Source organism: Dipodomys merriami, unplaced genomic scaffold (assembly GCF_024711535.1).
Source record: "Dipodomys merriami isolate MVZ:Mamm:240054 unplaced genomic scaffold, mDipMer1.0.p SCAF_55, whole genome shotgun sequence".
Lineage (NCBI taxonomy): Eukaryota > Metazoa > Chordata > Mammalia > Rodentia > Heteromyidae > Dipodomys > Dipodomys merriami.
The window spans coordinates 2919192-2935657 of NW_027206124.1; the positions used below are offsets into that span (position 1 = coordinate 2919192).

The 16466-nt window shown below is 55.7% G+C and overlaps 1 protein-coding gene across 5 annotated transcripts in view; it reads left to right on the forward strand.

Moving 5' to 3' along the window:
• Nucleotides 1-15718, forward strand: part of Mgat3 (beta-1,4-mannosyl-glycoprotein 4-beta-N-acetylglucosaminyltransferase) — a 30603-nt gene extending 14885 nt beyond the window's left edge. For 3 of the 5 annotated variants that reach the window (XM_069999573.1, XM_069999570.1, XM_069999571.1), the window contains exon 2: nucleotides 11415-15718. In XM_069999573.1, the coding sequence (XP_069855674.1) occupies nucleotides 11416-13113 (1698 nt within the window). In that variant the 5' untranslated portion in view covers nucleotide 11415 and the 3' untranslated portion in view covers nucleotides 13114-15718. Of the gene's footprint in view, nucleotides 1-3836; nucleotides 4263-11414 lie in introns of those variants that run through there. The other 2 variants (XM_069999569.1, XM_069999572.1) reach the window with 2 other exon arrangements.
• The last annotated feature ends 748 nt before the right edge of the window (nucleotides 15719-16466 follow it).

Consider the following 16466-nt stretch of genomic DNA (forward strand, 5'->3'; position numbering starts at 1 on the left):
GGCCTGGCATGGCGGTGGACTGAGCTCCGTGAGTTCTGCACCCTTCACCATCATCCCTTGTTGTGGTCCGGTCCCAGGCTCAGGGGCTATGCACTAACCCAGGCTGGAGGCCATAATCTCCACGCTCTTTCCCCACCCTCTCATCTCCCTGGGCACCTTCCTGCACCCAGCAGTCTCGAACCCCCAGTGCCTCCCAGTTCTGTGTAAAGCAAGCCCACAATGTGTGTGGCCCTGCTGGAGGAGACGGTCCTTCCCCAAGGAGAGCCAGGCCCCTGAGCAGTGTGAGGCATGTGCTGGGAGCTCCCCGCTGCCTCCCCACGCCCCCTTGGTGCTGCTCAGTGGGCTTGGATGAGAGCCGATTCCCGCTCCTCCGGCCCAGAGCGCTGCGCCCTTGGGTCAAGTCTGTGCCTCTTACTGCAGGCTGCGTGTGAGGCACCCGAGCCCAGAGAGCCCTTCGGAATGTGCCCAGCCCCCAGTGGCTCAGGTTGGCATCCTTCCGTGGGTCCTCTGCTTCCTGATCAGTTTGTACCCTGGCTTCTGTGCCTGACCCCGGGCTGGTTGGAGTTGGGGACGCATCTCGGCACCCCAGGCTCCTGCGAAGTCAGCCCCCTGGGATCTGCTCGCTATGTGGCCTTGAACAAGTCACTAGCCTTCTGTGGCGGAGGTCTCAGAGCGCAGCCATTTGTAACCTGTTTAGCCTGCCTTAGCCTGTTCTAGAAGAGTCTGAGATGGTGGAAACTCACCATTACTCTGCTGCCCATGGGCCTCTGGGGACCCGGATGCTGAAGTCCAGGGCAGGCCAGTAGCCAGTGTGGGGAGGGACGGTCCCTGCGGATGGGGCGCGGCCTTGGCAGCAGCTTTCCCAGGCGCTTGCTAGCCCTTCCGTGGGAAAGTTCTGAGGCCGAGTGCAGGGATCTGGCTGAGCAAGGAGCAAAGAGCCAGGATGCAGCTGTGCAGGAGTGGGGAGATGCGTGTGTAGGGGAGGTAGGCGATGCTGAGCTGTCTTCAGGCCCCTGCCCTCCATCCCAGCCAGGCCAGAAAGCAGGGGGCCTCGTGGGGCCCAGGTATCTGCCTACGGGAGCAGAACTGCACCTGGTACGGCTCTGCTCCGCCTCTCTGGACTTGGTTTCTTCTTCTTTTTTTTTTTTCTGTTGGTTGTGGGGCTTGAACTCAGAGCCTGGGCTCTGTCTTTGAGCTTGTCAAGGCTAGCACTCTGCCACTTGGAGCCTCAGCGCCACTTCCAGTTTTCTGGTGGTTCATTGGAGATAAGAGTCTCCTGGACTTTCCTGCCTGGGCGGGCTTTGAACTACAATCCTCAGATTTCAGACTCCTGAACAGATAGGATCACAGGTGTGAGCCCCCAGCCCCCAGGTAGACTTGATCTACACATGGGCACAATGGCAGCTGGCCCACAGGCCCCGTGGGGAACAGGCCTTCCCTTCCTTCCTTCCTTCCTTCCTTCCTTCCTTCCTTCCTTCCTTCCTTCCTTCCTTCCTTCCTTCTTTCCTTCCTTTCTTCCTTTCTTTCCTTCTCCTTCCCTCCCTCCCTCCCTCCCTCCCTCCCTCCCTCCCTCACTCCCTCCTTTTTTTCCTTTCTTTCTTGTGTCAATATTGGGGCTTGAACTCAGGCCCTGAACACCGTCCCTTAGCCTTTTCTCCCAAGGCTAGTGCTCTGTCACTTGAGCCACAGCTCCATTTATGGGTTTGGGTTGGTTAATTGGAGATAAGAATCTCAAAAACTTTTCTGCTTGGGCTGGCTTGAACTGTGATGCTCAGATCTCAGCCTCCTGAGTAGTTAGTTAGCAATACAGGCATGAACCACTGATCCAGCTACTAAACAGGATTTTTTGGTTTTGTTTTGTTGGTTGGTTCTGGGGCTTAAACTTAGGGCCTGGGCACTGACTCTGAGCTTCTTTTGCTCAAGGCTAGCTCTCTACCACTTGAGCCACAGCGCCCCTTCCAGCTTTTTCTGTGTATGTGGTACTGAGGAATCGAACCCAGGGCTTTGTACATGCTAGGTAAGTGCTCTACCACTAAGCCACCTTCCCAGCCCCATGAACTCGATTTTTAAGGACCCTCTGGCCATTCTGGAAGGCTAGGGCTCTTGATTACATGTGGTCTCTAGAGCAGAATTCCTGGGGCCCAGCAGATGATTTCCCAGGTCCCCCAGACTCACTTCAGCCAGGCCCTTGGTGTTAGGTGGGCAAGACCCCAGTCTGCAGCCCCTCGGGGCCTGTGCGCCTGTCAGCCCGCCCAGGGTGCCTGGGAGGCCAGCCAGGCCTGGCTGAGTCAGCAGCTTCTCTCCAGCTCCAGCTCCTCACAGGGGGATCCCCACCTCCTTCCAGCATTGGCCCCAGGAACCAGCCTCTACTCTCCAGCCTGGCGCAGGGCACTGGCTCAGGAATGATCACCAGTCGTCTAGCTGATCTATGGGCAGGGCAGAGCCACGGAGAGTGGGCGTGGCTCAGATCCAGCATAGCCTCAGCTGTTCCTTGAACCTTGCAGGACCTCAGCAACCTGCTAGGTCCGGAAGCCGCTTCCTCAGTCCTGTCATTCCACATAGGATCATGAAACTCCAGCCAGAAGGACTCTTGTTTAGTCTCAGAGCTCAGAGCAGGTGAGCGCTGTCTTCTGAGCACCGACACTGGCCGGCTCTGCCTGACCCCAGAGCCAGCAGCAAAGCTGCTGCTGTAGATGATCACAGCGGAAGATGTCCAGCAGCCCAGAGGGCCTGTGAAGAGCACACGTGGACAGAGCAGGGCACTGGCCTCGGGCCCAGGTTTGCACAGTGCTTGAATGCCAGGGCCTCCTGCAGGGAGAGAAGATCAGACCCCCCAAAGAAGCTTCCAGATCAGGCTCTGAGGCCCTGAGAACTGCCCTACAGCGTGATGGGTGCCAATCCACAGCCCCCAGTTGGCCAGTCCTTTAACAGAGCCGGCCAGGCGCTGGGCCGGTGGGGCAGAGACATCTGTGTGTGGTTGTCAAGTAGGAAGTCCAAATGGAAGGAGAGAGTGAAAAGTGAGCATTTCCAGGGCATCTGCCGGTGCCAGGCTTGTTGCCCATGCTTTGATACCCCCGCTGGTTCAGGTCTCCCACAGGACTGCAAGAGTCTCCCTCCTCCTGTGTTTGAGAAGACTGAGGCTCAGAGAGGTGAAGCCACATGCCTGAAGGCACACCGCAAGTTACTGAGCTGAGATTCAAACCGTGTCCTCCAGTCTTCCAGTAGCAGCCGAGACCAATGTTTACTGAACATCTACTATGTGCCTAGACAAATTTCTTAGCCATCTGGGTGGGCTAACCAAAGGGGAAACTGAGGGATCCAGGCATTGTCTTTAGTCCCTGTGGGGAGATGACCCAGTTCCTGGCCCATCTCCAGAGATATTCTTGGGATGTGCCTGGACCCGTTACTGCCCAGCAGTGGAAACTGAGGGTGAATTGAGAATCCCCAGGTTTCCCCCACCAACACCAGAGTGCCTGCCACGCCTCCTTAGAATGGGACTGCCCGCTGCTGTCTGTGGTGGTGGCTGGTCCCTTCCAAGGGGAGCAGTTAAGTGTCCCATAGCTGAGGTCATCGGGGTGCTGGTGGGGAAAGAGACCATTGGGTGACAGGATGGGGGAGGCTGCAGGGGTCAGGGTGAGGGCAGCAGAAGGCACGTGAGGGCTGGGCTAGAACCCTGGCCAGTGCCGGCAGGCTCAGGACCTTGGAGAGCTCCACGGGCGCCTTCTGTCACCCCAGGTGAGGCCAGGACAAATGCAGAGCTGCTCTGCGTGCAGCCCTGCAGTCCCACACCTGGCTGGACACAACCTGGGCCTGACTCTGAGGTCATGGCTGGTTCATTGTGATGGATAATTTGGGCATCATCTTGCTAGATCAAGGCCGGCAGCCATGCTGTGCCAAAGCAAGCAGGAAAGGGAGTTTTTGGTATGGGGGTGCTGTGTGAGTGGGTCCGCTGAGTGGGAAGACTACCATCCCCATGGGTGGGCACCACCCACTCCAGAGGGGGCCCAGAGAGAACAAAGAGGTGGAGGAAGGGCCAATCCCTCTCCCAGAGCCAGGATATCACTGCTCCAGGCCGTCTGGGCTGGGGACTCCAGGCCTTACCCCAGCTGCCCCTGGGCTCGGTGGCTTCCAGTGGGAGAGAGAGAGTTACACCATCATCTTTCCTGGGTCTGAGGCATTTGGGTTTGGACTGAGCCACACAGCAGCCTCCTGGGGCTCCGGCTGACACTTGGTATGTCCAGGAACTCTCAGCCTCCATGATTGTAAGTCAGCTCCCCTGATCTTGTCAGAAGACCCTACTATGGTTGTGGGGGCCAGGCTCGTCTGATTCCAAGGGAGAGGTGGGAGGAGGGAGGAAAGGCTGAAAATCTTCGGGCAAGGCCGTAGGCCACAGCCCTCTGCTACCCTAGTGCAGCCTCAGCCTCCCATGCCCAGGGTCACGTGTCTGACAGGAAGCTCCCGGACACCCCCGCCATGGCCTTCATGCCCTCGAGACAGGAGACCCTGGGGTTGGAGGCTTTGGCACCAGCCAGTGAGCAAAAGCATCAGGTACCTAGTTCAAGTCCTGGTTTTGGACAAATGACAGGAGACCCAGGTCCTTGGGAGCAGGGTATTACTCAGCCTGGCAGCTGGTGGGAGGGATGGGGGGGGTCTACCGTGGGTCTCTCAGCAGCCTTTGACTCCCCTTTTTCTGCTTTTTTTGTTTTGTTTTTTGATTTGGTTGGTCATGGGGCTTGAACTCTGGGCCTGGGCGCTGTCCCTCAGCTCTTCAGCTCGAGGCTAGTGCTCTACCACTTGAGCCACAGCACCACTTCCGGTTTTCTGAGTGGTCCATAGGAGATAAGAGTCTCACAGACTTTCCTGCGTGGGCTGGCTTTGAACCACGATCCTCAGATCTCAACCTCCTGAGTAACTAGGATGACAGGCGTGAGCCACTGGCGCCCGGCTCCCCTTTTTCTGGATGGTGCTATTTCCTGGCTTACCCCTGCCTGCGAGGTTCCACTGTCGAGTGCCAAACTCTGGTCCTTGTCACTGTGGTAAGACAGGCCCTGCCAGCAGCTCACCTCCAGGCCTCCGCGCCCCACGAAGGCCCATACCCACCTCTGCCAGGATGGGGAGCAACAGCAGGACAGGAAGAAGGAGCTGTAGCATTTATTGAGCACTTACTGTGCTCCTAGAGCTCTGTGTGAGGTTTTACTAAGCTACTAGGGAAACAGAGCTATAGGGAAGTAAAGTGCCGGGCACCAGTGGCTCAGAACTGCTGTGGATGCCTGTTCTCTCCAGCACTGGTAGAGTGGATAATGGCCACCATGCGAAGCTCCCACTCAGCCCACCCAGCGGCGTGCTCGTCTCCTCTAGAAACCCCTCAGAGACAGAACTGGCTCAGGGAGTCCTGACCCACCCTTAGTTCTGTGGTCCCTGTCTCCCCAGAACCTGGTGAGCTGCTGGCATGGGGGACTCTTAGAATGTACCTGTGAGCAAAGGAGAGGTGCAGGCCGGGTGAGCGCCGGTGGGCGTGCACAGATTGGGAGTGGGCGTGCCTTCCCTGGTCACAGTGGGCTCTTCCTGGGACCCCTGTCACCCACGGCACAGGAGACCTTGGCTCCCATTGGCTGAAATCCCCTTGTCGGTCAGAGACTCGAATGTGCTGCTGGCTAGTGGTATCTGGTGCTGTATGTACAGCTCTATCATCCCTCTAGTCTCGGTTTCCTCATCTATAAAATGGGGGTGAAGGGGGGGACCTGCTTCCGGTGGGGGTTCAGTGAGGTGTCCTGTTACATGGTAAGGATGGCAGCTGGCACGCAGGCCTCGGTGTGGTCACTGTCGACCCCTGTGGTTTCTCGGTGACATTCCATGGTGGCAGAAATGCCACAGCTGGGGTCCCGTGGCTGTAGTTCCACTGAGCAGCCTGCACGGGAGGGAGAGGCACAGGCTGGCGCTGAACTCCTGCACATGCCTCTCCCAGCTTCCACCATGTCTGAGTCTCCTCATCTGGCAAATGGCCCCAATGAGCTTCCCCAGCAACTGAGACTTAAATGTAGCCCTAGCGCCAGGGCCAGTCTCTTCGTGCTTTCACGGGGAAGGCTAACTGAAGCTGAAGGCGAGGACTATGGATTGTTTGCATGGATAAAAGTAAAACTATGAGATCTTTCGAAAATGTTTTGAGAAGCAGGGAGTGGGACAGGAGAGGGAAGATAGAGGGGGTGTGGTTGACATGTTATCTGCCTGTGTGGAGCCATTAGTGACAATAAAATAATACCATCTATCTATCTATCTGAGGGCTGGGGTGTGGCTCAAGTAGTAGAGCCTAGCAACAAGAAAGCTACAATAAGAAAGAAAGAAGGGAGAGGGGGAGATAAGGAAGGCAACAGGGAAGGAGAGATAGCGTGGTTTCCAGGTGCTTTTGACTTGCTCTGGGTTGACCACCATGTGCTTTTTTTTTCTTCTTTTTTTATTTGTTTATTTGTTTGTTTATTTATTTATTTATTTTGTGCCAGTCTTGGGCTTGAACTCAGGGCCTGGGCACTGTCCCTGAACTTCTTTTGCTCAAGGCTGGCACTCTACCACTTGAGCCACAGCACCACTTCTGGCCTTTTCTATTTATGTGGTACTGAGGAATTGAACCCAGGGCTTCATGCATGCTAGGCAAGTGCTCTACCACTAAGCCACATTCCCAGCCCCTGCCATGTGCTTTGGAGCCTCCTAATAGCCTGAGTGATGAGGGAAACATGCTTAGTCCCATGATTCTCAGCAACAAGCCACACTGAGGTCTTTGGGGAGGGGGGCGGGGCACATCTTCAAGGAAGCGGGCCCAGGAAGTCAGATCCAGGCCCTGGTGAACCTGTCCTCTGAGGCCTACAGATGATCAGTTGTAACCAGATCCTGGTAGCCAGCCTAGCCTGGAAGCCTAAGGGGCAGCCAGGTCAGACTGACCTCTGTGGGTGGAGAAGGGCGGACTACACCAGAAGGGCACACCTTACTACTGTCATATCCAGTGGGGTTTGTGTGTGACAGACAGGCCCAGGTCCTGCCCTTTACAGCTCAGGGTCAGCTGAGGCTCAGGGAGAAGCCACCCACCAGGAGGGTCTGGGCTGGCTCGAAACCCCACAGACACTCATGGCGTGTCTGCCATGTAGACCTGGGGCTGATATGTGGCCTCTGCCAGAACAAGAACTCCTATCTCCCTTCTTTGCTGGCCTGGCCCCTCCTCGCTCTGTTGGCTGGGCCTTCCCCAGTCCAGGGTGGTAATGCAGCATAGAGAAAGACTAGGAGACCATTCCGTTTTATTGTCAATCATAGGGCTTGAACTTAGGGCCTGAGCACTGTCGTTGAGCTCTTTTGCTCAAGGCTAGCACTCTACCACTTTGAGCCACAGTGCCACTTCCCATTTTCTGGTGGTTCATTAGAGATAAGAGTCTCATGGACTTTCCTGCCTGGTCTGGCTTTGAACCTTGATCCTCAGATCTTAGCATCTTGAGTAGCTAGGATTACAGGCATTACTGGCACCCAGCGGGAAACTCATTTTAGAATGTTGCCAGGAAACAGTTCCTTGCTACCCCCAAAATCCAGGGGGGCCCAGGCCCCTGAGATAGCTGGCAGTGGAGCTTAGGCCCCCACCCCTGCTTCTCCTTCCTGCCTGCAGTCACCTGCACCAGACGGCCTGGGCAGCTCTGGAGGGCTGGCATTTAAAGTAGAGGCTGTGGGAACACCTGGCGTCTCGTGGACCCACTCTGCCCACCTCTCAGCACTGGCAGGGGTGTTGTGCACAAGCCCCTATGGGGGTCCCACCAGCAGGGGCGCCCCCAATCCAGTACCTTCTATCAAATGAGGTTGGAGGACATAAATCCTGGTTTCTAGACTGTCCTGAGTTGCTAGGATTATGGGGGTGAGCCACCAGTGCCTGACTCTAAAAGGAACTTTTGAAGGGAAGGAATGTTGTAGGTGAGATGCTGGGGGGGTCACAAAAGCCAGGGTTTTCCTGGTTTGGTTGTTTGTTTTTGTTTTTTTCTTTTTCCCAGTCCCTTACTGCGCTGCTGCCCCAGGAAATGTGTTGACTTTACTTTCTTATCACCGACTTTCATTAGAAAGTCTCACACAAGGGCTCCTGATAAGCAGGGCTGGGAAATTACCTTTGTTCCCCAGTAAAGGAGGCTGCTCCTGAGATGAATATGGCCAAGATGGGGAGGAGTGTGTAAATATGTGTGTGTTAATGTAAGAGGGGGCTCGGTGGTGGGGTGCATGCTTAGCATGTGCTTAAAGCCTTGGGTTCCATCTCTAGGACCAAAACAACCACCACATAAAGTTGAGGGTGAGGGCTGGGAAGGTGGCTCAGTGGTAGAGTGCTTGCCGTGCATGCATGAGGCCCTGGGTTCGATTTCTCAGCACCATATAAGCAGAAAAAAGCTGGAAGTGGTGCTGTAGCTCAGTGGTTCAAGTGGTAGAGCGCTAGCCTTGAGCTGAAGAGCTGAGGGACAGCGCCCAGGCCCAGGGTTCGGGCCCCATGACAGACCAAAAAAAAAAAAAAAAGTTAAGTGTGGCTCACCTCAGTGCTATCTTCAAATCTTTTCTAACCTACAGAAAGGCTAAAGAGAAAGCTTTACTTAACTGGCTTGCATTTGCCTGTAATCTTAATCAGCAGGCTGAGGTATGAAGATCTGGGTTGAAAGCCCCGTCTTGTACCGAAAAGTCTGTGAGACTCTTACTTCCATTAATGAGCAAAAAGCTGGAAGTGGAGCTACAGCTCAAGGGCTAGAGCACCAGCCTCAAATAGAAAAAGCCTAGCAAGAACGGGGCTCTGAGTTCAAACTCAGTACCAGGAAAGAACAACAAAAGAGGAAAACACACTCCATAGCCATAAACTATCAATCTTTTTTTTTAAGCATTGCATAAAGTTTATTCATCGATGTTGTCCTTATCTCCAGAGCCAATTATTTTTATTTTTTTTAATTGTGAAAATACTGTACAGAGGAATTAGAATTACATGGGCAAGAGCCGGGCGCTGGTGGCTCACGCCTGTAATCCTAGCTACTCAGGAGGCTGAGATCTGAGGATCTCGGTTCAAAGCCAGCCCGGGCAGGCAGGAGAGACCGTGAGACTCCTATCTCCAATAAACCACCAGAAAACCGGAAGTGGCGCTGTAGCTCAAGTGGTAGAGCGCTCGCCTTGAGCTGAAGACCTGAGGGACAGTGCCCAGGCACAGGGTTCAAGCCCCACTACCAACAAAAAAAAAAAAAGAATTACATGGGCAAGATAATGAGTACATTTCTTAGCAAGCATTGTTGCCTGCTCCTTTGTTTCCCCTTCCTATCCCTTCCCATCCCCCCCCCTGCCAAAGCTGTAAAGTTCGTTTTTCAACATAACGACTTGTATATCTTGTTGTTGCAATGGGTCCACCTGTATCCCTATTTAAACTATTTTTTTCCCTTCCCCTCCACAAATTATACCAACATCAAATACAGTGAAAGCAAGGGTTATATCGTGGTGGAGGGACATACAAAGCAACAAAGAAATCATCTTATAAATATGTTTAAACTATCAATCTTATGGATGACTAACAAATGAGTATAAGTCACGAATAGAAATTCATTTAAATTAACCTTGGAGTGTTACATGAGACTTAAAAAGAAAGGATGGCAATGTGACTTAGTGGTACCTGACTTGCCTAGTATGCATGAGGCCCTGGGGTTAATTCCTCAGTACCACATAAACAGAAAAAGCCAGAAGTGGCTCTGTGGCTCATAGAGCACTAACCTTGATCAAAAGCTCAAGACAGCCCCAGGACTGGCCAAAAAAAAAAAAAAGGAAATGGTTGATATTTTTCCACTGACCAAGTCAGTTTGTTTTGTTTGTGCTGGTCCTGGAGCTTGAACTCAAGGCCTGGGTGCTGTAGCTTTTTTTGCTCAAGGGGTGCATTCTACCACTTGAGCCACAGATCTGCTTCTGGGTTGTTTTTTTTTGTTGTTGTTGTTAGTTATTTGTAGATAAGGGTCTGAAAGACTTTCCTGTCCAGGCTGATGTAAAGCTGACAACTTGAGATCTCAGATCTCCACCTCTTCCCAAGTAGCCAGGATTACAGGAGATCACACAAAAGTCTTTTTTGTTTTAAACTGATCACTGATTGGGGAAAAACCTTGGACTTAGTGTGCCGAAATAAAATGTTTACTGCAAACATGGAGCCCCTCATTATGGCTCCCCTCCTACCTGGAGGAAATGAAATCTTAATTTCATTTTTAAAATGGGTTAGACAATATACAAGGACACGTGCACCTCCATGTTTATTGCAGCACTGTTCACAATAGCTAGGATATGGAAACAACCCAGATGCCCTACCACAGATGAATGGATCCAAAAATTGTGGTATCTATACACAATGGAATATTATGCAGCCATTAGAAATGACAAAATAATGGCATTTGCAGGGAAATGGATGGAGCTAGAAGTAATCATGTTGAGCAAGGTAAGCCAAGAGCAAAGAGACAAACGGTACATGATCTCCCTGCTAAGTGGATGCTAAATCCAAAATGGCAGGTGATACGACAAAACCAACAGGATTTAAGAAATAAAGAACTCCCACTCATCTGGTCGAACCACTACTAAATATCCCCATGCTGCTGATCACATGTATGGTATATAACATGTGAGCACCGTTATATATTAGACTGTGATAGACAATTTGCTCCAGGAAAGTTAGAATGAACTTGTGACTTTAAATGAGCATCATTATTCCACAATACTGTGAAATTCGGGAAATTATGTAATCACTTAATCACAACCAAAAAAAAAAAAAAAAAAAAGAACCTCGGGGAAGGTAGGGAGGGAAAGGATGGTAGGGGGAAAACAATGGAGGGGGTAACAATGCTCAATAGGAAATGTACTCATTACCTCACTCATGTAACTGTAACACTCTGTATAGTATCTTTACAATAAAAAATAAATAAAATAAAATGGGTTAGAATGGAATGCATGCCTTTGAAGTTTTGTCTGTCTGTTTTGCTAGTGTCAGTCCAGGGACTGGAACTCAGGGCCTGGGCACTGTCCCTGAGCTTTCCTCCCACACCACTCCTCAAAGCTAGCTCTCTACCACTGCTCCACCTCCAGTTTTCTGGAGGTTCTGGTCCTGCACAGCTTCAAGTTCTGGCTGCAGAACTAGCAGTTTCTGGCTCCAGCATGTGCATCCAGAAAACACAGAGTCTCCCAGACTTTCCTGCAGGGGGAGGAGGGGGAAGGGGTTGGCTTTGAACCTCCATCCTCAGGGCTCAGCCTGGGGAGTCTAGCTCGCTAGGCTGGTGGGCGTGTCCTCGCTGGGTGGGCGGAGCCGGGGCGGCCGCGGGGGCGGGGCCTGGGGCGGGGAGGCCGGTGGGGCTCGGGCCCAGGCCGGCTGACTGACCTGTGTGTGCGCTCTTCCTCGGTTGCAGGATGAAGATGAGACGGTACAAGCTCTTCCTCATGTTCTGTATGGCCGGCCTGTGCCTCATCTCCTTCCTGCATTTCTTTAAGACTCTGTCCTACGTCACCTTCCCCCGCGAGCTGGCCTCCCTCAGCCCCAACCTCGTGTCCAGCTTCTTCTGGAACAATGCCCCGGTCACCCCGCAGGCCAGCCCGGAGCCGGAGGGCCCCGACCTGCTGCGCACCCCGCTGTACTCGCACTCGCCCCTGCTGCAGCCGCTGCCCCCGAGCAGGGCCGCGGCGGCCGCCGAGGAGCTGCACCGCCTGGACTTCGTGCTGCCCGAGGACACCACCGAGTATTTCGTGCGCACCAAGGCCGGGGGCGTCTGCTTCAAGCCCGGGACGAAGATGCTGGAGAAGCCGCCGTCGTCGTCATCATCGTCGTCGGGGCGGCCGGAGGAGAAGCCCGCCGGTGGCGGCGGCGGCGGCGGCGGGGCGGAGGGCTCTTCTTCGGCCCGGGGTCCCGCGCGCCGGCCCCCGCGGCGGGTCCCACCCGGCGGCCCCCGCGAGCGCCCCGGCGGCCGGGGCAGCAGGCGCAAGTGGGTGGAGTGCGTGTGCCTGCCCGGGTGGCACGGGCCGAGCTGCGGCGTGCCCACCGTGGTGCAGTACTCCAACCTGCCCACCAAGGAGCGCCTGGTGCCGCGCGAGGTGCCGCGGCGGGTGATCAACGCCATCAACGTGAACCACGAGTTCGACCTGCTGGACGTGCGCTTCCACGAGCTGGGCGACGTGGTGGACGCCTTCGTGGTGTGCGAGTCCAACTTCACGGCGTACGGCGAGCCGCGGCCGCTCAAGTTCCGCGAGCTGCTGACCAACGGCACGTTCGAGTACATCCGCCACAAGGTGCTGTACGTGTTCCTCGACCACTTCCCGCCGGGCGGCCGGCAGGACGGCTGGATCGCCGACGACTACCTGCGCACCTTCCTCACGCAGGACGGCGTGCCGCGCCTGCGCAACCTGCGGCCCGACGACGTCTTCATCATCGACGACGCCGACGAGATCCCCGCGCGCGACGGCGTGCTCTTCCTCAAGCTCTTCGACGGCTGGACCGAGCCGTTCGCCTTCCACATGCGCAAGTCGCTGTACGGCTTCTTCTGGAAGCAGCCCGGCTCGCTGGAGGTGGTGTCGGGCTGCACGGTGGACATGCTGCGCGCCGTCTACGGCCTGGACGGCATCCGCCTGCGCCGCCGCCAGTACTACACCATGCCCAACTTCCGCCAGTACGAGAACCGCACCGGGCACATCCTGGTGCAGTGGTCGCTCGGCAGCCCGCTGCACTTCGCCGGCTGGCACTGCTCCTGGTGCTTCACCCCCGAGGGCATCTACTTCAAGCTCGTGTCCGCCCAGAACGGCGACTTCCCGCGCTGGGGCGACTACGAGGACAAGCGCGACCTCAACTACATCCGGGGCCTCATCCGCACCGGCGGCTGGTTCGACGGCACCCGCCAGGAGTACCCGCCCGCCGACCCCAGCGAGCACATGTACGCCCCCAAGTACCTGCTCAACAACTACGACCACTTCCGCTACCTGCTGGACAACCCGTACCGGGGGCCGGCGACCTCCCCGCGGGGCTCCACGGAACCCGGCGGGAACCCCGACGGCAGGCCGCCGCCGCCCCCGCCGCCGCCGCCCCCCGGGGGCCAGCCCGACGCCCGCGGCAAGGGCTAGGGGCGGCGGGGCCGGGCCGCGCCCTCTCCCCCAGCGGGTGCGCGGGGTGAGGTCCGGCGAATCAAAGGATCAAGTCTTTCCGCTCGGGAAAAAAAAAAAAAAAAACGAAGGAAAATTAATAATAGTAATAAAAACAATCCTGCCAGGAGAGGGGAGCCACCGCAGCCTTTGCCCGGGGCCAGGTGGGCCTTGGACTGGACCTCGGGGCCTACACACAGGGACACGGCCGGGCGCGGGAGCCGGGGATGGGACCGGGAGCTGGGGGAGGCGGAGGAGCGAACGCCATTTTGGGGGTGTCCTCAGGAAGGGTGAGGCCTGGCCTCGTCCGCCCCGTCCACCCCCCACCGGCTGAGCTGACGGGCCTGGGGTCCCGCTGCCTCTCTTTCAGGTCCCCTCTCCCTTGGGCTTCGAGGTTCCTCCTTTCCCTTTCTTTTGCTGTCTTGTGGGCTGTTGGCTCTGTAGCTTGTGAGGACTCCGGGAGTCCAGTTCTCAGGGTGGGGAGGCTGGGGGACAGTAGCTGCAGTAGTGTGGGGGGGATGGCTGAAGTCCCATCCTCCCCTGTCCAGCCTCTCCCTCGCCGCCACCGCCGCCTCTCCCCAGTGCACCATCCTTCCCATGTGCAATCACTCCACACTTGTGTCCCTGCTTGGGGCCTGGCGAGGAGCCTGGACGGGGCGAGAGGCTTTCCTAGGCTCGAGGAGGGACATCAAGGCCAGTACTATGTCAACCCATTCCTCTTAGTTTGCCTTGTGGAGCCAAGGGATGTGTTTGTCAGAGCAGTTTCTAAGCTGCTGGGAGAGCCCCCAGAACACAGTGGTTTAAGCAAGATGCTCACACATCTAATTAGATTGTTTAGCAGGACCAGAGCTGGCAGGGCAGTGCCACTGTCCCTCAAGCCCACCTTCCAGTTCTGCCCGCAGAGGGGTTGCTCCAGCCCCCACCAACACACATGCTTCCGGAAAACGTGGAAAGGCAAGGGAGTGCACACCCTTTACTGTGAAAAATGCCACCTCTGGTGGCATCTCATTGGTCGGGATATAGTCACGTGGTCACAAGTAGCTGCAAAGGAAAGTGGGAAATGCAGTCTCCAGAGAAGCTGCCATGTTCCCAGCCTCATCTTAGAAGTACCCTTATGGAAGGGTGCTAGCTGTGGTGCACACCTGTAATCCAAACACTTGGAAGTCTCCAGCAGGAAGATGAGGTGTTTCGGGCTGACAAGAGGCTGGGTGTAGGGAACGGGCACCGGTCTCTTGGGGAGGGGTGAAAATGATTATTTCACTCCTCATTGTTCAGACTTTTGCGTTCCCCTCCTGTCTGCCTAGGACTGGGGTGCGGGGTTGTGATGGGTGGGCGCCCCCCCTTTCCGAGGCACCCACAGACATGGCCCCTGACACCCGCGTGCTGAGCTGCCTGTGGAATGGTACGTGTCTGTGCGCGTGTGTATATTTATGGGCATGGGTGCATGCTTGGTGTGTATTTGTACGTGTCTGTATCCATGTGTCCCTGTACATAGACGCTTGTGGGTGGGCATGGGAGCCCAGGACCTGGAGCTGTGGCCACGTGATCTGTGACTTTCCAAGATAACTGAGGCAGGAAGCCCTAGGAGTGCCTAGAGAGCAAAGCTCTCGGGGATGTGGGGTCTGTCTGTTTTTCGGTCTGAGGAATGGAGTCCTTCCTGAGGGCTGAGAGTCCATTTCCTCCCCTCCCTGGCCCCTTGGTCCATCGTGTGCTCCTGCCCCACCTGCCTCCCCAGGAACTGGATGTCTCCCATGCTCAGTACATGAGGAGCCTGCCTCAGAGCAGCTCCCGCAGCAGGCCCCTCTCCCCTTCTACCCAGTAGACGCCTCCCCCCACCCCAACCCCCCCTTCCAAGTCTCAGCAGCGCCCCCTGGAGGTGCAGGTGAGCCTGGGGCAGGTGGCTCTGGGCCCAGGCACTCCAGGCCAGGGCCCTTCTCTCGCCAACCACTTCTGCCCACCCTGTGACAGGCATTCTAGCCGTCTCCCGCATCACCCCTGCGTTCTGGGCAGCATCGTCACCCCGTATCCCTGGCCCCCATGGCTGGCAGGGCCCTGGCCCGTATTCACCAGCTCTGGGGCAGGAGAAGGATGCAGGAGTCTGGCCTGTGGTCAGAGCAGCGAGGGGCATGCAGGCCTGGCCATCGGGGGAGGGGTGAAGCCAACACTTAACCATAGCATACACTGGGAACTTGTGGGGGGGACAGGGAGTCCAGGACACCCCCAGTATGAAGGGAAGAAGAACAATGTGAACGTAGGCACACTAGCCCCAAGTCGATGCAGGGCCTCCAGCTGGTCGTGTCTACGCAGAGCTTGTGTCAGTTCCAGAGGCTTCGAGGGGTGGCGGGGGAAGTTTTGGGGAAAACAGTGAGAGGCAGGGTGGGGGAGACAGGACTCGCTCACATAGAAGGCTAGGCCCTGGGAAACGTATAATTTAAGGACACCGATAATAATAGTATTTTTTTTGTAAAGGAAAATCGATATGTACATTCTGAAATCATTTTCTCTGCAAATGGTTGGATTTCATTTCACCCTTAAAGGGATGCTTAAAGGAAAAGATAATATTAATAAAAAACAGCTGCAAAGTCTGGAGCATGTGTGCGTGGGGCAGGTTTGTGGGCCCTTGGGTGGGCCGGGAGTGGGGGGCTCTGGGCTTTGGGGAGAAGGGGGCTGTACTGAGCCCCTTCACTCTGAGACACAGTCACCCACGGGGGGGGGGCAGGGTGCAGCCTTCCTTCCAGAAGGTGGGTACAGGCTCCAGGATAGAAGATTCAGTACCACATCTGTGTTTTTTTTTTTTTGGTCAATCATGGGCCTGAACTCGGCCTGGGTGCTGTCCCTCAGCTCTTCAGCTCAAGGCTAGCACTCGACCAATTGAGCCACAGCGCCACTTCTGGCTTTTTTCTTTTTGCTTATGTGGTGCTGAAGAATTGAACCCAGGGCCTCATGCATGCAAGGCAAGCACTCTACCACTGAGCCACCTTCCCAGCCCCTCAGTGCCACATCTTGTACAAGGAAGACACAAACCTGTGTCTGTGTACTGGTGCCAACCCCCCTGAGATTGCCAGGGATGTTTTGGGGATCTGGATGGAGCTTTGGTGGCGGGGAGGGGGGGGTGGCAGTTCTGGTCTTACATCATCAACACGAGTGCCCCATGTCCCTGCCTACCCCCAGCATCTGCCAGAGGTGATAAACAAGAGATTACACAGCTGCTTAGGTTACAGACCTGGATCTCCGCCAGCCTTTTGGAGCTACATCTCCATCCCTAAGCCACGCGAAACCTTGGGATGTGAGGGGCTTCCTGGAGGCCTTCTGCTGCCTTGGGGGTCAGCACTGGC